Consider the following 19,980-nt stretch of genomic DNA (forward strand, 5'->3'; position numbering starts at 1 on the left):
ATGACCTTACTCCTCATTACCCATGAGAAACATCAACACGAATAATTCCAAACCATGGAAAAAGTCCAAACCACAGAAAACCATGGAAAATCACATACCATGGATAATTCTAAACCCACTTTTGTTTGCCATAATGTTTAAAACTTTTTTGTGCGCGTGGTTAAAATTATCAGTCTTTTCCCTTATGTCTTCTCATATGTCATGCTTAAAATGTCTTTCCCACACAAAAAATTTTAGAATTTTTGTGATTTTAGTTTTGTTTGTTTAAATCTTTGATTCACATAAAATTTATTTTGGTGTAAGGAAATAGGAACCAGCCTTTTTCTTGATTTTCTGAATAGTATAAATCTCAACACCATTTATTGAATGCAGTTTATTCATTGAGTCCCTATGGTTTATCATTTCTCTGCTTCTATCCCCACAAAGCTCTCATGTATATTTGGTTTTATTTCTGGACTTTCTGTTCTGTTTTGTGGATTTAATCTGTCTATTCTTGTGCTGTACAAAAAACATCAAAAGGCAAGGGATAAACTGGGAAATATATTTGCAACATGCAAGACAAAGATCATTTTCAAGAAAATGCTCTTATAAATCATGGAGGGAGGGAGATAAACTCAATAGAATAATGGATTAAGGGCATCTACAGGCAGTTCATAGAAAAAGTATCCAATAAACCCATGAAAAAGTATTCAGCCCCAGGAGAAATTAGAGCAATCTAAATTAAAATAAGTTACAATTTTTTTCCATCTGGCAGATTGGCAAATATTTAAACGTTTGATCAGTGTGGTCAGTGGGGAGACAGGGTCTCCCATGAACTATTGGTGGAAGTGTGTACTGATGCACACTTTTGGGAGAACGATTTAGCAATGTGCTATCAACATTAAAAATGCACAGGCTCCTTTTACCCAGCCATTCCACTTTTAGGCATTTAATTCTGTGGAAATACACAAAGATGCAAATATCTATGTATGCACTGTGTATTTGTTTCAGTGCTGTTTGTAAAAGTGAAAATCCGGAAGCTATCTAAATGCCCATCATTGGGGGTTGGCAAATAAGTTACAGTCCATCCATGCAATGGAACACCACACAGCACTGAAAAGAACGAGGCGGATTTCTCCATACCAATATGGAAAGATGTTCAAGATAAAACATTTAAAAAAAGTAAATTGCAACTGTTCTGTATTTTGATTGTGGAGATAGTTACATGACTATATGCATTTGTCAAAACTCATAGAACTGTTCACCAAAAAGAGTAATTTTACCGTATGTAAAAAAAGTAAATTAAAAAGACATTAAAAAAGTAAATTGGAGAGCAGTTTATATATGTGATTATTCAAAACATAGATGTGTGTTGCCTGTGTGTGTGTGTTTATGTGTGTGTAGTATTTCTGGAAGGGAACACTCAAAACCAAGGGGGTCTGGGCACGGGGGAGGGGTACTTTTATTTTTGCTTTATGCCTGACTGAACTGTTTGAGGGTTTTTATTGCAAACTCTGAGTGTGTATTACTTTTGTAATTAAAGAATGTTAAATTAATTCAAAACGAATTTTGTGCCTCTGGGAATATATACATCGCCTGGTAGGAGAAGGGGATGGGGGAGCAAAGGCACTTACTAGGTGTAACAGAGGGAAAAAGTGCCTCTCAGTCTTTTAGTTAACCATGGGTCTTTTTCATCTCTATCAAGTATTTACTGGGAAGAGGAATGTGCCTCCCGATTAGATGGGGGCTCCTTGGGGCAGGGGCTGGGGTCTTCCTTTCTGTTTCCTTTGGGCCTGAGGTCCTGGGAGTAGTACAAAAGTGTGGGAGAAGAAAGGGACTGGTCGCTCTTAGAATGGCCACAGTGGGAGCTGGTACCCAGCCAGGGCTGCTGGGTCCCAGGGGATCCCTAACCCCCCTCCTGCATCAGAGACTGGGATTCCCCCCACCCCTGCCCCACCATCACCACCACACTGAGAAACAGAAGCTGCCACAGTTTCCCTGGCAACAGATTAGTGTAAGATTCAGCCCATCATCCCGCCAGAAGCTGCAGGGAGCGTGCATGCGTGTGTGCAGGTGCGTGTGCGTGCATTAGCATAAGTGTGTTGGGGAGAACCAGACTGGGGAAGAAGCCAAGCAGGGGATGGGGGAGAGATGAGCAAAGATGGGCCAGAAGCAAGCAGGAAAGAAGAGAGGTCAAGCTGCCCAGAGCTCTCACCAAGTAGAGCTGCATTTAAAGGACACCTACTGTGTGCTAGGTGTTGCACCAGGCACTACATCTCTTACCAGCCGACGCTTGCAAGAGTCCTCCACTTACCTTTGGCTCCCAATAACTATCTGTTGATGGCTGTGAGCTCAATCATCTGCACAAGCAATTCTCCCATTTTATAGATGAAGAAATTGGGGCTCAGAGAGGTTAAGCAACATATTTGAGGAGCAGAGTTTGCCTGACTCCAAGTCAATGACTTCCAACCATGAGTGGTCCCTGGCTAAGCACAGAGAAGGGCCTTGAGGGACAAGGTGACAGTGTCTCCATCCTTGGAGAGTGTAGGGGCTTATGTGTATGTGGAGGCAGGGAGGGATAGGGGTGGTGGATGGGAGTGGGAGAGTGAGAAAGGCTGTTTTATGGAACCACTGATTCACAATGACAAAGGAACCTCAAGTGTATTCTTAAGAAAATGGGTTAAGGCATACAGATAATACCAAACCCCAATTTAGTTTAGGACAGTGTTTCTCAACCTGGTGATTTTGCCCCCCTCCCCAGGGGACATTTGTCTGTGTCTGAAGACCTTTTGGTTGTCATAACTGGGGCTGGTAGTGTTACTGGCCTTCAGTGGATAGAGGCTACAGATGCTGCCAAACCTTCTACAATGCACAGGACAGCCTCTACAACAAAGAATTATCATGTCAGTAGTGCTGAGGCTGAGAAACTCTGGTTTAGCCAGACAGTGGGTGACTGGTCCTGCTGTGACTCTGACTCTGAGATGATCACTGCCCTGGGTGAATGTCCAACCCTTGGGATTTGCAGAAGGTACAGTGTGAGGGAGTGGGGAGGCAAGGGCTTTGCAGGCAAAAGGTCCTGGGTTGCAATTCTATGACTGGCTGTGTGACCCTGGATAAGTCACTTTACCTCTCTGGCCCTCAATTTCCAGAGAGTGGGGGTAGCCAGACCCCACACTCCATCCTTTCCCAGGGGTGCTGTAAAATCAAATCAGAGTGTAGAAAGGGATGCTCCTTGGCAACTGGGAAGTGCTGTGTGCGGAGAATGCGTGATGTCGTTGACCAATGGGTATCATTATTAGGAAGGTATCATTGGGGTCAGGCAAAGGAAGGTCCAGAAAAAGGAGGAAGAAGTGACTCACTTCGCAGTGTAAGTCATGGACTGGCCCCATCCTTGTGGTTGAAGCAGGAGACACAGCTTTTCCTTGCCCATGACCTCCCCCACCTCCAACCTGCCCTGCTTGGGTACCTGCAAATCAGTCTGCCACTGAGGAGCATCCAGGCTGGCCTGGTTGGTGAGGTCCTGCAGCTTGGCTTTCCGCAGTGGGTATCTCCTGGCAGCCACCGTGGGGTCACTGGCCGTGGGGGCCCTTGGGGAGGGCTTGTGGTTGGTGATCTGGTTGGTGCTATATGCCCGCCGTCGCTGGGAGAGGTCCAGACCTGGGCAGGGATGGTGGCAGGGGAACCATCAGGGTGGAGGGCAGTGCGGAAAGAGAGAGGGGTTTGTGTAACCCTTTCCTACTTGGAAACTTCTTGAATTTTCTACTGCTTGCCTACTGAAATATGTGTAGGTGCCGCACCTTACCTAGCATTCAAAGCCTTGCCTAATCTGGCCCTAATCTATCTACCTAGCTACTCGCCTTTCTGCTCCTTTTTCAAGGTACTATGTGCTCCAAACGTACTTGATGAGTAACCGATTGTGTATGTGTTTTCTAGGCATCACGCCTCCACATCTTTGCTCAGGAAGTTTCTGCTGCCTGGACTCTCCTCTCCCTTCCCTTCTAAGAACGGGTGCCCTCGTTATGTCTTTGTTGACATCTTCTACCAGATGTGCCTTTTTCCGGGGTCCCCATGGTTTGTTAAACTTTCCTCTGGCCCCTGTCACTCTGCTTTCTATCAGAGTTAAGGCCAATTGTATCCCTCTCACTAGATGGAGAGCTTCTGCAGGACAAGTACCATGTTTGAGTCATCTTTGCTTCCTATACTGTGCTCAGTGCTTAGCCTAAGTAGGGGACCAGTAAAAACCCTCTGAATGGAAACTAACACCATACAGAGGCTTTGGAGGCAGACAGGTCTAGATCTTTTCTCTGTACTCTGCCTCTTTCAAGTTCCATGAGCTTAGCCAAGTTGCTTAAATTCTCCAAGTCTCAGTTTCCTCATCCGTGAAATACGTATAATAGTACCCACCTCTGCAGCTGCTAACTATTCAATGAGATTGTTTGCTAAAGTGCTTAGCACGTAGTAAGTGCTCAGTAAAATGTAGCAATTATAGCCTCCCTGGAGAAGGGAGTGAAGCACGAAGGGCAGCAGACTAACCAGGATTGGTGGTGGAGTCTCCACTGGATGGCTGGGCCCCTTTGGCTTGCCTCGGGTTGAAGGGTGCCCCCAAGCTCTTGGTACGGTCTCTGCCGTCTGGGCCAGGCCCCTCCTGTGATTGGCAGAAGACGGAGCTGCCAGACTCTTGAGAGTGCAGCGTGCTGTATCGTCTCCTCTTGTCCTGGAGGGAGGAAGAGAAAAGAGGGCTGGGAATGAGGCTAGATGTCAGGAAGGACATGTCAGACAGCAAGGAGCGTGAGAGGAGGAGGTGGAGGTTCCATCTTTGAAGAACCAGAAGAATAGGGAAGTTTTTTGCTTGCTTGGGGGAATTTAGGCAGATTTCTGTTTAAGAGATGATGGATAGAACTGACGTTTCATATCATTTATATTTTTTATATTTTTAATTATCTTCTTTATTAAATGAAAAAAATATATAATTCTAAATGCCACTGCTGTCTCCAAATAGATAACCCAAATTAACAAAATGAACCATCTGTTCCTTCCACTCCATTCTCCATGATATAAACATACGTATAAAACACAAGGGCTTTTTGGGGTCATTATTTGTTTTACAAAAACTGGACCATATTACTTACATTTATTAATATCTTGAATTTTACACTTAAAATATTTTGGAAATCCTGCATATCAACTATTCTTTTTAACATTTGACTGCACAATATTCTACCATCCCTTAGTGTCAGGCATTCGCTTTGGGGCCATTTATTTTTGCCATCATAAAAGTGTTACAATAAATCCTTGGACATAAATTTATTACATCACTTTTATTTCTATGTGTTAGATTGTTTGGAGGGATTTCTGGGTTGAAACGTTATGTATTTCTAATTTCATTAGTTATTTATAGATTCCTTTTTAGAAAAGGAGCAAGTCATGTTTACGCCAACAATGTACAAGGGTTCCCTTTACCCAAAAGCCCTACTAGTAGCTGGGGAAAACTTTGCCTGTCTCATGGGTAAGGAAAGGAGAATGGATTTGGTGGTCCCTTCTAGCGGTAGGGTCTGTTGATGATCTGCTGTGTCCCAGACCTCCAAGAAGGGCCTGGATTGTGCAAAGACTTGACCAGAATTTTGTTTGGTATTTTTTCCCTGCAGTTGAATGCTCCACTCTTCATGACACATTAATCATTACTGATCATAGTTCTTAAGAGATTCCATAACATTCTAAAATCTGGAAATGTCACATAAAATTCTAACTTCTCTTGAAAGAATGGAAACATGTTTAACACAGGGCCCACATTCCTGCATGGCAACAGTTTGTGAGAGCTCAGTAGGGGCTGCCCAAGTTAGACAGGGTGTGTACTCTCCAGTCTGCCATATTCCTCACCACTCCTATTGCCTCTTTAGGAACTGAGTGATAATGGCTGTCTCTCATGGCATTTCCCCCTTTCATTTTTACAACAAACCCATTTAATTCATTTTATACCCGCCCAATCCCTCTAGGCATTGAGTTTCTGACTCCTGCTTAAAGACAAAACAAGATGATAAATCCTTCAAGGGAGGTGGAAAGACTCACTAAAGAGAGAAAATGGATGAGGAAATAGTTTCTCAGGCAGTCTCCCACATTGTAGCACGAATTCCACCTCCCCTTGAGTGCTTCACTTTTATCCCACTTCTGCCACCATATATTAGAGAATTATTTGTATAAATAAATAAAACACAAACTCAGCTAAGGAGATATGACCTGACTCAAGTGTTCAGGGAAAGAAACCTGAGTGCAGTTGTTTTGAACTGAATTGTTCATCAAAATCACTTTGGGGAGATTATGTAAAATGCAGGTTCCCGGGCCTTACCCTCAGAGATTTTTATTCATTAGACCTGGGTTGGAGCTAGAGCTCTGCATTTTAAATGTGTTCCCTAAGTTCTTCTGCTGCAGGGGATCTTGAGAACCACATTTTGAGGTGGTAGCTTTTACCCAAGCAGTGTCACTGTGACTGAATGCCCATGGCCTGGCAACTACACCCCACAACTGTAAACTTAGATCCAATTAGTTCCTAGCTGCCATAAACAGTCTCTCCAGCTAAGGATGTCTTTATGGGTAGAGTTCTGGACCCCCATTGACCCCTGGAATTTCTAAGATACTTACAGATCTGGGATTGGAGATGTATAAGGAGGCATCACACACAATGCCATAACCCACCAGCCGTTCTCCAGGGAAGAGGGAGCTGGTGCTGACAGGTGAGATCAGGACCTCAGTGGTCTCAGGGAAGACCCACTCCACAGTCACGTCACTCAGGACCGGGGCCATGGCCTTCTTCAGGGATTTGACCATCTGTTGGGCAGGGTCAGAACACAGGTTAGGGGGATGTGTGAGCAGGGGTATGTACAGATGAGGAGCATGAAGACCACGTGGGTATGAGCGTGATGGGATGTGAGTGGGAAAGAAGGGACAATCGGCCTTGAGGTGGTTTGCCCAGCACTGGACATGCCTCTGAGCTTCTTAGACTCCTAGAATATCAGAGTTGGAGCAGACTTTTGCTGTCATCTTCTCTAAGCTAAGCATTTTATAAATGAGAAAATCCAAGACTTAAAGTAGGGCTGTGACTAGCCCAGGGGACACAGAAAGTTTGTGTCAAAACATAGACTGGATAGTGATCTTGAGCAAGTTAATTTCCTTCCTGGGCCTCAGTTTCCCCTTCTGTTAAAGTGAGTAATTCTCAACTCTCCATGTAGTTGGGAGGATTAGCTGAGATACTAGATTTGAAGTGTCTACCATGTGATAGGTGTTCAACAAATGACGGCTGTGGTTTAGCATCACCTAGGCTGATTTCCACAGATGTACCACAAAGCTAGAGAAAACTGATTTGGGGATTGTGCAGCCATAGAGATGCATTCTCAAATCTCCCTTAAAGGAAGACTGTGCCCTTTTGCTGGAAGGCATGCAGTTAGGTGACAGTCTTCAGATGCAGTGCCCCAGTTTTCCAGCCAACATCACACGTCTCCCTGGAAGCCCTCAGGCAATGACTGAGCATGGCAGGGATACTAGTGCCTGACATTTCAGCCCAACATAGATTACCTAATGGGAAATCTTTGCTCTAGAGCTTCCTGTTTGGTCAGTTGAGACCTTGCCAGACCTGCATTGCAGTCTGAAGCTCTCCCTACCCAATCCTGCTTCCCTCCTTTCCTTTCACAGGTGTTGTGTCTGCCTCATGGACTGAAGAGTTTTCCTTCCTGTTTTTCTTTTTTCTCTTTCACAAACATTATCTCCCAATAAACCTCTTGAGCTCTTAACTCCAGCTCTGTCTCTGGTTCCTGGAGGACCTGGACTGACACAGAGGTTTTCTCAGGGTTGGATTATTTGTGCCAATTATGCAGGAAATGGAGAAAAGACTATAATCTCCTTGATTTCTGGGCTCTTTAGATTCTTCTGACCCACGATTTGTCATCATCAGGAACATGGCCAGAAATGACCCCAAACACAACTCCATATCCGTAGAGGCAGTGACTCCTTCAGGAGCCACAATTTTCCCCAGCCAGTGGATAGAACATCTGATCCAGTGGCTGAGGACCAAGGAATCTAGTATCTTCTACCAGCTCCAAGAGTTGTTGCTTTGTGGCCTCCACCTTTCTGATTCTCACTGGGGTGCAGTGCAGCCTAGTGGAGAGCTCAGATTTGGGGTAAAATCCCAGCTCCACCACTGCTGTATGACTGGTCTGGGCCTCTGAGGTTCCAGCACCAGAAGAGACTGAGGCCCTTACACTTACCTTGGGTTGCAGCCGCTCTCCTTCCACCAGGAACTCAGCACTGCCCTTGGACACAGTTGCCAGCCCTTTCACCAGTCTGTGGCAGACATTGGGTCCAATTCCAAAGCTATAGCACCTGGGGGAAGGGGAGGAGAGGGGCTGCTACTTTCCATCCTTTCTGCCATCTTTGTCCCCTGATGGAGAAAGGGACAGAGCATGATCCAGCAGAGCAATCTCAGAGCTGGCCCTAACTTCAGGCAGAAGGTGAGTGAGAAGGAATAGGGTCATCAATGAACACTCATATTCACACATACATCCCATAAACTCCCACCCCAGCACAGAGTCAAAGCAGCAGGAACGACTTCCTCTGAGCAGCCTAGGCTGCTCTTTGGGAGCTGTATGCAGAGGTGTGGGCATCTTATCCCACCTGAACTTGAGAGGGGAAAAGCAAACTTTGAAGTCAGCTCCACCACCCTGGAAGCAAAGCACTATAAGATTGTCTCCTCTCCTTCTGGCATTTTCCACGTTGCCTTGTTTCTGGCACCCCCAGCCCAGGATAACGAAGCCCTAGACCTTCAGCCTGTGCCAACCTGGTTGAGAAGGCGTGGTTTCGCACCAACTCCAGCACCTTCCCCGTGTCGTTGACTGCCCCGTCTGTGATCAAGAAGAGAAGCCGCGGGTGGCCTCGGTGCACTGGCTGCCGGATGATCCACTTGAGCGGGGAGAGGATGTTGGTGCCACCCATGTCAGCCCTCATTCTCTGAATGTTTTCGCAGGCCATGGCCAAGCTCTCCTGCAGGGAAGGGACATAGGCAGGGGAGATAATCCTCAGGGTCACCATATGGCACAGAGACTCTAAGTACCCCAGGGGATGAGTCCTTTGTTTCCCTAGATAACAGTTTAGCCTCACTAGAGTTGACCTGTTCCCAATTTCATCTCTGCTCCATGCACAGGAAGAGTAGATGGCCACTTATTTGGTGTGATTCTGCCCAATAACATGCCCACCAATACTGAAATGCCACCATTTGTGGTGTAATAACTTATCATTGCCCTTTCTGGGTTCCTATTTAAAAATATAAACATTCCTAGAAAAAATGGGACATCAAACCCCTAATTACTCAGCACATATGAGGTTTCCTTTTCTGATGAGGGAGGCAGGCGGTGTGGTAGAAAGTACACTAGACTAGAAGTCTTACTACTTGAGTCCTGGCCTGACTGTGACACTGAATCCCTACCATGCTTTGAGGAAATCATTTCCCCAAACTGGACGTCAGATTCCCTGCCTCCTCGACTAGCACTGTGAGACCCAACTGGCCAAGGATTACTAGCACTGGATGGATGTCACCGCAGCAAGGACAGATTCTCACTGGACATCAGATGTTCTCCTGCTGCTGACTCAGGAAGATGCTCTTCCAACATCCACACTGGGAGTAACAACAATGTCAAAAGTCTTAATGTGTATATGTATCTTTGGAACCAGCAAGACTAGGAATTCATCCCAAGGGAATCATGAAGCATGTATGCAAAGTCTTTGCTACAAAGATGACTACATAGAAAAAAATGGGAACAACTTAAATGCCTAACTAGAGGGGTTTAGTTAAATAAGTCACAATCTATCTGTGTAGTGAAATACTAGGTAGCCATTAAAATTATTTTGCAGATTAATACGTACTGGCATGGAAATATGCTCATGGTGGGCTGTTGTGTTAGAAAAGTAGGTTACAGAACAGTATGGAAAGTCTAATCCTATCTTTACTGAAAATGTATGTACATGCAGAGAACAAAGTCTGGAGGGATTTATACTAAGCTCTTAACAGCGGTTTTTCTTTTTTTCTGACCGATGTGATCATGAGAGATTTAAAAAATTTTCTTTTTGGTTATCTAGTTTTAAAAATTATAGGACAACAAATACACATTATTTTTGTATTTTAAAAACTGGTAAAGTTATTTTTAATTGAAAAGTGGTCCCTATATCCTTCCATTCTCCCTTCCTTCCAGTTCCTAGACCTGGGTAGGATGCTCCAATTTTTAACGTGCTGCTGGGGTCACAGTCCTCTTGTTCCACATTGTAGCTTGAGCCTTGTGAGTTGCATTCCTAGCCCACTTCCATGCCCACTTACCCACCTACTCACTCTCCTATCCCTTACCATTCGTTCCTCTGGCTCAACCTTACATGAATTTATCATTCTCATGAGACAGAGGCTTCAGCGAGTGGGATATATCCTCTCTCTACCCCATCCCTGTACCCCCTCTGTGCACACCCATACTTTGCCCAACCTATTCTTTATTTTAAAGAAGAGGGATGTCATAACGCTGAGATGTCAGAATAATGCCTACACAGAGATAGCCTCCCTTTAATTCTCTGCTCCTGGGCATCATCTAGGTTCTATGTGGGTGGACAGCTTCTGAGACAGGCCTCAGGGTTATCCCCTCTTTCTTTTTCCTTCCTTTTCTCTTTCCTTCCTCTCTCACCACCCACCCTCGCCTGGTCCCAGTCTTGCCCCCTCCTTACCTCACTGTAGGTCTGACTGGAAGGGAAGAGGGTCTTAAATGTAGATCCAAACCAAATGACATTGAAGAGGCAGGCTGGCATGAGGCTCTTAAGAGCCACCAGCATGGCATCCTGGCAGGCAAGAAAGAGATTCTCAGGATTCAGGAAGGAGTTATTACCTCTGTCACCAGACACCAGTATTCTCATCCCAGCACAGAAGAAGCCTGCAAACAGGCCTTTCACCTGTCTATCTACACCCGTCACCTTCTCCCCTAGATCGAGAAATTTGCTGAGGCTGACCAGCGGCTGGACCAAAGCCATCATCATAAAACTGCTCATCCGTGTAGCAAGTCTGACTTCTCAAAGCCATTCTATCATGGGTTGCCAGTTGGATTTCACCTCCTGCTGACCCTGAGAGCTAGAGAGAGCAGGGAGCACCCACTCCTTTCTGCCAAAACAAAATTGACATCTAAGGGAAGCACGTGGCCTGGTCCAGGTTACACTGGCAATGGAACAGGCTTCTGGCTCTCATCCAGGGCCTTTTGCAGCAGACTCACCCTAACTATCATTGACTAGGGATGGTCCCTTTAGCTCACATTTGTTGAACGCCCAAGATGAGCTTTACATACGTTACCTCATGTAATCTTAACAATAACCCTCGAGGCAGGCACAACACTATCCCCATTTTATACAAGAGAAAATTGAGGCACAGAGAAGAGAAGTGACTTGTCGGTGAGCATCCAGATAGTAAATAGTGGAGCCAAGACACAAACACGTGTCACTTTACCTCCAAAGTTTGTGAACCTTGAAGAATCTTAACCTGTTTAACTATGCAGCACCAGGAGACCTTGATAAAGCTACACTGGACAAAATAATGACAAAGAGGGGAGGTGGAGGAGATGACAGGAGGGAAAAGATGATATTGATGATGATGATGATGATGATGATAAGATGCAATGATAAATATCAAGCAATTGCTATGTGCCAAACACTGTGCTAAGCACTTTATATTAATTATCTCATTTAATCTCTATGCCATGTGTTATAGCATAGTGGTTAAGAAGATACACTTTGGGGCCGGCCTTGTGGCTCAGCAGTTAAGTGCGCGCGCTCCGCTACTGGCGGCCCGGGTTCGGATCCCAGGCGTGCACCCATGCGCTGCTTCTCCGGCCATGCTGAGGCCGCGTCCCACATACAGCAACTAGAAGGATGTGCAGCTATGACATACAGCTAGCTACTGGGGCTTTGGGGGGGGGAAAAAAAAGGAGGAGGATTGGCAATAGATGTTAGCTCAGAGCCGGTCTTCCTCAGCAAAAAATAGAGGAGGATTAGCAAGGATGTTAGCTCAGGGCTGATCTTCCTCACACACAAAAAAATAAATAAATAAAATAAAATAAAATAAAATAAAAAGAGAAGATACACTTTGATGTTAAATACATCTGGGTTTAAATCTCACCTTTACCATCACTAACTTGACCTTGGGCTAGTTATGTCACTCCTCTGAGCCTCATCCTGACACATAGTAAACACTCAGTAAATGGTTATTATTACCAACCAATGAGACATGTATTAATATCAATACCTCTGTTTTACAGACAAGGAAACTGAAGCTCAGAGGGTTAAGGAATTGCCCCGGCTAACAAAACCTAAGAATAGGACTGAAGCTTTCAAAACACAGCTGTGAGATCTTTATTCATGTTGGCTTTGCCTTGGCATGGAGCTCAGGAATGAGGGGGGGTCTCCCTTATGCCCATATAGTTTATTGGTAGCATCCCAGGATCTCAGCATGGCTTCAGGGAAACAAACTGCTATACTCCAGAATCTAGAAGGAAACAGCTGCAATTGGATCCTGGCAATTTCCACACCATACGGCCTTCCAGGATCCACAGACCTGCAGCTCCTCTCACAGCCCACTCTGTAAACATTAATATTAAACATTAACATTAACGTTCTCTCTGTCTCCCTTTGTTGTTTGTGTCAATACATTTTGTTTCTCTACAAAAGAAGTCAACATCTGCTTATTTTTTCATTAGCCACTAATGTATATTCCTGCTAGCAGGAGACTCTGCTGATCCATACAGATTGTCTCTGCTCACACCTATTAGAATTTTTAAAGCCATGCTTTTGGCAGCAAATGGCAGCTGAAGAATGAGACCAGCTGCAGGAAATTAAATTGGCTGAACTTTCCCCTTTGGCATGCTATTTGGATTTCTGTTCTCTCCTACCTCCCTAAGCCTAGTTTTTCCTAAAACTTCAATATAATGGGCCACAATTAGTGACCAAAGAAACCCCCCAATGGCCTCTTTGTCAGCGGGGAAAGGGGTGTGTGGCCTGAGCAATTTCTGTGCTTTTTCTAAAAGAGGCATGTATAGCAGAATGGATTGTGCCAATGCAAAGCCACTTGTGAAGGGATGACCTTGAGCTCAGTGAGCTGAACTGGAAAAGAGAGCAAGAGAGACTCCATGGGGAAAGGGCCTCAGAGGAGAGCCAGAGGGAGTTGTTTTCAGAGAATTCTGGAACATAAATGTTGGAAAGGTCTTTAGTTCAGGAAATGGATTTCCACTCACAAACCAGCTCCATTTAACTGGTAGTAACTGCCTGGAACACTGAGATGAGAAGAGACTGAGTCCAGGCTCAGCATGAAAAAAATGTCCTGGTCAGTTACTGATGTCTGTCTGGGCTTGGGAGAGGGGAACAGAGGGACGTGTGACATATGTTTGCCCTCCCTGAATTAATCCTTCTTTCTCATTTTACAGAAAGGATAAATGAAGCCCAGAGATGAAAATCAACTTGTCCAAAGCCACATAGCAAGTAGTGGCAGAATCGATCCTGGAACCCAGGCATTGCCCTTTCCACTAAGCCATGCAGCAGAAATGACATAATCAGAGAAGAGAGCTTTTCTTAGTGGAAGTGTATTATAATTCTCTATCAGCTACGTAAGGGAAACGAGCACTGAACCAAGATATGGAACACTTAGGCGACCTCACTAACCCTGTGATATTGGGAAAAACACTTAACTTCTTGGGGACTCAGTTTCCTTACCTGAAAAATGGCAGGAAAGTGGATTAAATGCTCTCTAACAAGTGCTTTGGGTTTATGATCCCATGATTCTTTAGAGTAAATGACGAGATGTCTTAAGAATTGATATAGCTGTAGAATGGAATACACGTGGCCACACAGGCCTGGAGCGTGATTCAGCACTCCAGAACTATGGACAGCTCCCCATTCCAATTCCTGTCTTTGATGGCAGGCCGGATGGGGAGAACATATTAATTAGTCCTGCATCCCAGTGTGAAGAGGCCTCACACAGGAACTTGGGTCTCTTATATGATTGCTCTGTCATACTTCAAGACTTGTTATATGACTATAACAAGACTGAGGGGTTAGCTGTCATCACAGACCCCACCTAACCTCTCTCCTTGTTGCTGATCCTGTTGCCCTGGAAACAAGAGTTTGCTCCAGGGACAAACTAGGAGGAGGATGAAATTCAGGTGACAGCAGAGCCCTCTCCCTCCTGTTCCCTCATCCCTCATTTTCTTGAACTATGATGATCCTTTACCCAGTTCAATAAACAGTGACTGAGGGCTTTCTATTCATAAGCACAGAGCTAGGTCCCATGGGGAGAGATAGATGAGGAAGATATGGTTCTTTCCCTTAAGGAATTCATAACTCCAGAGGAGGAGACAGACATCTACACAACTGAAAATACAAGGAAGGGTTGTAAAATGCCATAATAGAGGCGAATAATCTCCTGAGGGAGATGAAACGCTTCTGGATGTGTGGGGGGAAGGTTTTATCACTCTTCTGCATGCCTTTAGATACGCCATTGCAATAAGACCATGCTCCCAGGCATAATTAAGTAGCACGGCTGTGCCCCTTACTTGACTGTGAGCTCCTTGAGGGCAAGAACTATGTTTATAACCTGCTGTCTTTCCAGATGGCCAAACACAGGGCTTTGCACATACTAGGCATTAAAAAAAAAAGGATGAATGAAATCTTTTCTACTGGATTCTACACATTCATTGACAGCAGAGGCTGTGTCCAGTGAACATCTGATGCCAGGTGTTACTGACAGTCAGGTAGACATGGGTTTAATCTTAGACCACACTAGCTATGTGACCTTGGGTAGGTTACTGGAACTCTCAGGATGCGTTTTCCCATTTGGAAAATGTGACAAGAGGACCAACCTCACAGGATTATTGTCTGGATTAAACACCAAGCTATGCATTAAGTGGCTAGCACAGTACCTGGCATGTAGTAGGCCCTCAGCAAGTGTTAGTTTCCTTCCTCTCTTCCCTGTGCCCATCTCCGCTCAGTACCTAGTGAGGTGTTTTAGCCAGAGCAGGCACTCAAGAAAGGTTTGTAGAATGCCAAGGAGAGCTATTGATGACTTCATCCCTTGTAAATGGACAACAGTACTATCTCTGCTCACACCACGTCAGGGCTTTATTTTGGGAGTGAGTTGAGTTTGGGTGTCTCTGTTCAAACTGATTTAAAAAAAAGTTGTTCCTTTTATTCATGGATTGCCATTTGGGAAAGTGGTTTAACTGTGGAAGGAGGACTGCTTGGAACAGAAAGTACTGAGGAAACTGGTTTGGGGGAGCACAGCTGATTTACCCTGGAGCCCTAGACCCCGGGGGAGGGGGGTCCTCCTACAGGTACCTTGACACGGAGGATGTTGGTCCCACTCATGCTGCCACTCCTGTCGATGAGGAAGATAAACTCCCCATGGGCCTCTCTCAGGTTCGGCTGGACTGACTGGAGGTCGGGACAGAAGTTGAGCATGATGACAGAATGGTGGGGGATGTCCTTGTGGAGGCGTTTCCGGATGATTTCTGTCTGGAGGAGCAAGGAAAACTCTCTCACTTGGGTATTCAAGGGGTCCAGAGCTACTCCTGAGGGACCACGCTGGTCCCTCGTTACTCACCAAGTTTTGTCAGATCTCACCCCACTCTTAATGAAAGACTGCCAAATCGATGGTTCCTGGCTCCTCCATTTGCTAGACTTTCACAGTTGCAACAGCAAACATAGACTTTGGAGGCAGAAAGACCTGGGTTTGAACCCCAGCTCTGTCACCGTCCAGCTGTGCAACTTTGGGCAAATTCCCTGCTCTGGGTCTGTTTCTTCATTCATAAAATGGGGCAAACGACAACCACTTCTCAGGGTGCTTATTAGGATGAACTGAGCTGGCACACCAATGGGAAGCTTCTGACACACACGCAGGTCCCTAGTTGAATAGTGATTTCTTTCGCTTTAGCACTGAATGTAGAAGCCACTCTCTGGCTCATCCTGGTTGTGAACTTGATTTTCCTGGTTTACTGCTTCTCTCCCACTGATAACTTCTTACTCATTCTTCAAATTTTACCTCTTTGGAAAACCTACCCCAATCTTCCAGGCATACTTAATTATCTAGTTTCCTCACCGAGTTGTACGGATTAAATGCAATGCTTCTGCAACCTGCTGCCTGGCAGAGTGATTGTCTCTAAACAGCAGCCGTCATCGCTGTTGCGGCTGCTGTCGCTATTTGTCATGGGGGCCCGGGCACTTCTCACACTGCACGTTTTTGCTCATATTTCTGCCTCCCCTCCAGCGTGTATGCTACTAGAAGGCAAGTCATGCCGAGTCTCTTGCCTCTCCAGAGCTTAACATAGAGCCTGGTACAGAGATGGGCTCAGGAAACGTTAAAGGGAGGACAGGACCACAGTTCTGTATCTTCTTATGAGGCCTCTTAGCTGGCTCTCACACGCTGCTGCTGAACCCTCCTTGATTCTCCCACTCACTCTGCACCAAATCTCATTTTCTCTGTCCTCCTTCTGCTTTTCTCTCTCTCCACTCCAACTTTCTCTCTGTCTCTTTATCTGATTGTCTCTGCATGTATGTGTCTCTTTGTGTCTGTGTCTCAGTTTCTGTCTGTTTGGGTCCCTTCCCCAATTCAATAGATGACATCATCACCCACCCAGGTGATGAGGATGACATCATCATCCTCAATGATGATTGACGCCTAGGTCAAACCAAAGACCTAGGACATGTCCTTGATGCCTTTCTTTTCCCCACTCCACACATCTACTCCTTCAGCAAAGGATTGCCAGCTCTACAGCTAAAATACAGCCTGAACATGTCCTCTTCTGTTTCCACCGCCACCACCCAAGTTCAGGACAGTGTCATCTCTTGCTTGGACCTTTCCATGACCTCTTGCTGGCCTCTCTCCTCCACTTTTATCTCCCTGTGGTCCATTCCACATAGAGCAGTCAGCGTGGTCATGCTTTTCATCCTCTTGCTTGAGCAATACCTTCCCCTCATACGTTGCACCATGGTTTATGGAGCCCCCTATGGCTGACCCCTGCCTACCTGTGAGCTTGGTCTTTGCACACCTTGCTCCTTACGTTTCAGCCATACTGGCCACCTTTCTGTTTTCCAAACACATCACCATTATTCTGCTTCCAGTTCTTCGCTCTCCACCAGCTCTCACTCTCAAGCAGGCTTGCTCTAAGCATCCAGCTAAAAAGCACCGAGCACTTATCACTCATTGTCATATCATCCTGTTTTATTTTTTCATGGCCCCAGCCCTCTCCAAGCTGCTCTTGCTCGTCTATTTACGTCTTGTCTGTGCTAGAATGTAAGCTCTGTGTGTCATTTGCAGTGTTGCCTCCTCACTGCCCAGAACAGAGCCTGACATCTATCGGGCACTTAGTGTTCGTTGAATGAATACATGAGGGAATGAATCTATATGGGTCTTTTTGTTTGCCACTGACCTGTGTGTGAATCATTTTTATTTTCAGTCTCTCTGTCTCTATTTGTCTCTGCTTCTCTATGCATCTCCATCTCTTCTACATAGTGTCTTCCTCTGTGCCATTTGCCCTCGCTTTGCTAAATCGTGGTGTTTGACAGCTTGTCCCACCCACTCTTCCTGTCTGATGTTCGCCCTCTGGTTGCCAGCCTCCCTCTTTGGTGAGAGATTGCACTCTCCCTCCTACGTGGAGCTCCTTTGCTGAAAGCCACTGCCCAGCCTGGCTTTCTTGATGACAGACCCCAAGGCAGCAACAGCCACATCTGCTGGTGAGAGGAGCCACCTCCCGGAATCGATTTTTTTTTTTTTGGCGAGGAAGATTAGCCCTGAGCTAACATCCGTTGCCAATCCTTCTTTTCTGGCTGAGGAAGATTGGCCCCAAGCCAACATCCATACCCATCTTCCTCTACTTTATCTGTGGCACGCCTGCCACAGCATGGCTTGATAAATGGTGTGTAGGTCCGTGCCCGGCATCCGAACCTGTGAACCCTGGGCTGCTGAAGCAGACTGTGCAAACTTAACCACTACACCACTGGGCCGGCCCCCAGGAATCTGATTTTTGCCTCTTAGGGGTGGGTGGGGGCTCTGGCTCAGGATTCTCTAATGTCTCCCGGAGCTGCCATTATTCAATTACAATAAACTCATCATTTCTTAGCAGCTTCGGGTTGATTGCTGTTATCCTTGGAGCTCAGGAGAATACAGGGTATTTGCATAACCAACCCAAGGTGGCAAATTAATTCTCATTTGCTCCAGCGGTCCCAGAGCTAATTGATTTAAGGCTTGGCAGGCAGAGGAGCCAGCCCCAGGCCTGGAAGGCCCATTGCCACTCCCCTCCCTTTGCCCATGTGCTGAATTCTCAGAGCTCAGCGGCAGCCCTGGCATTGCCACCCCCAACTCTGAGAATCTGGCTCCAGCCTCTCCCAACTGACTCATCTCGGTGAGGGGGCACCTCTGCGAGGTGGGCATTTCCAGTGGGGTCTCTAACATGGGGATGATGTGATGGGCATTGAGCCATCCACACCTTCTCTTCACCATCCCTCCCACCCCCCACTCAGCAGGTGCTTCAGTGGGGTCCTTAATAATGTTCCTGTACCCTCTAAATTCTTAGCCCCATTGTCACCAAAGCCAACTCCCAAGAGAACGGTCTTCCCCTTCTCCCAGCTCACCAGTTATTTTTGGGTGCTAAGCCTCATTTTTCTCATCTAAAAAGAGGGGACGATAAAAAGAAGTGTGTCATCATTCTTAAACCTGTCTTGGTGTTCAGGACCCGGCTCCACGTGCAGGGCTGTGAGCAGGAGAGAGACTGCGGTGCAACTGCGGCTGTCGGCTCTGCCTCCTACAAGTCTCCCCCCCAGCCCGCCACCCAGGGCCTCCGTGTCCTTTAGCTTCACGAGGGAGGGGGCAAGTAGGGGGAAAGGATCATTCTCAGGCTTTCCCTGCTCTGCCTTTATTCTTAGGCTCCCAGAGGGAGGAAGAGCAAGAGACCCATTCAGCGGGTGGGAAAAGGGAGGCCCCAGAGTGAAGACGAAGCTGGGAGGGCACCCAGCTGCAGGGTCTTGGGTACCCCTGGGGGGTGGAGTAGCCTGGAGAGGACCAAGGTTGTTTCTGCCACCAGCCTAGAATTTTGCCTGGCTTAGGCACCTTGGAGGTACTAGGAGAAGGTGACCTAGGAGGTGACCAGGAGGTGGGATGACAGCGCCAGGGTGACGGCTGCTCTGGAAGTCCATATTCCCTCTGCCCCCCAGTGCCCCAGCCCACGGAGGGAGACATTGACGAGGATCTGCCACCAGCTTGCTGTGTGACCTCGGGCGAGTGACCCCCCCACCCAAGCCTCAGTCTCCTCGTTGGTCCAGTGAAGACCAAGTCCCCAGCCACCCCAGTCCTGCCACCCCTGCCTCCCGGCTATAGCCCTCCTCACCTTTCGCTCTGCACTGCTGTCTCGTTTCATCCCTTTAATGAAACCTGTTCTTCCCTTCAAGTGCCGCTCGAACTCGCCCAGCGTCATGTCCCCTTTCTCCATCAGGACATGCGGCATGTGGGGCTCTGCGGAGGCGAGAGCAAGTCTTGGCACCCTCTGAGTGTGAGGGTGAGGCCGGGGCCTTAGATTAGGGCTGGGGTCTTCACAGTGGGGAGGACTCCCAACTGGAAGAGGGGAGCCTGAAGCAGTGGGGGACCATGGGAAGATTCCTTAGTTGGGAAGAGGAGAGCCTGGTGGCCGTGGGGGACTCACTGCCCCTCTCTTGGGCTCAGTTTACCCATAAGTAAAATGGGAGTGGGACTGGGCTCTCTGATCTCTTCAGGTCCTGACATTCTATGAATTCTTAAAGTGACAATAGAGTTGCTCCCTGAGGGTTCAGAGCTGCCAAGGTCTCACTGAGCTTAGGGTTTCAAAGATCCTCTGCTCAGCTGGCCTGGGGGAATATGCCCCAATGGGTGGATGAGACCCCGGGGCCTCTGGATCTAAAATGGGGGGCAGGAGACACTTAATT

At 46.7% G+C, this 19,980-nt stretch overlaps 1 protein-coding gene across 4 annotated transcripts in view; it reads right to left on the reverse strand.

Annotated features, from left to right (window-relative positions):
* Positions 1 to 19,980, reverse strand: part of VWA5B1 (von Willebrand factor A domain containing 5B1) — a 39,692-nt gene that overhangs the window by 11,462 nt on the left and 8,250 nt on the right. For all 4 annotated transcript variants that reach the window (XM_087445810.1, XM_087445809.1, XM_087445808.1 and 1 more), the window contains 8 exons: positions 19,410 to 19,534; positions 15,367 to 15,543; positions 10,726 to 10,836; positions 8,804 to 9,006; positions 8,235 to 8,349; positions 6,616 to 6,801; positions 4,513 to 4,693; positions 3,446 to 3,636 (listed from right to left, as the gene is read on the reverse strand). In XM_087445810.1, the coding sequence (XP_087301936.1) occupies positions 3,446 to 3,636; positions 4,513 to 4,693; positions 6,616 to 6,801; positions 8,235 to 8,349; positions 8,804 to 9,006; positions 10,726 to 10,836; positions 15,367 to 15,543; positions 19,410 to 19,534 (1,289 nt within the window). The remainder of the gene's footprint in view (positions 1 to 3,445; positions 3,637 to 4,512; positions 4,694 to 6,615; positions 6,802 to 8,234; positions 8,350 to 8,803; positions 9,007 to 10,725; positions 10,837 to 15,366; positions 15,544 to 19,409; positions 19,535 to 19,980) is intronic.

Source organism: Ceratotherium simum, chromosome 22, assembly GCF_057802395.1.
Source record: "Ceratotherium simum simum isolate JZ-2026a chromosome 22, ASM5780239v1, whole genome shotgun sequence".
Taxonomy (NCBI): domain Eukaryota; kingdom Metazoa; phylum Chordata; class Mammalia; order Perissodactyla; family Rhinocerotidae; genus Ceratotherium; species Ceratotherium simum.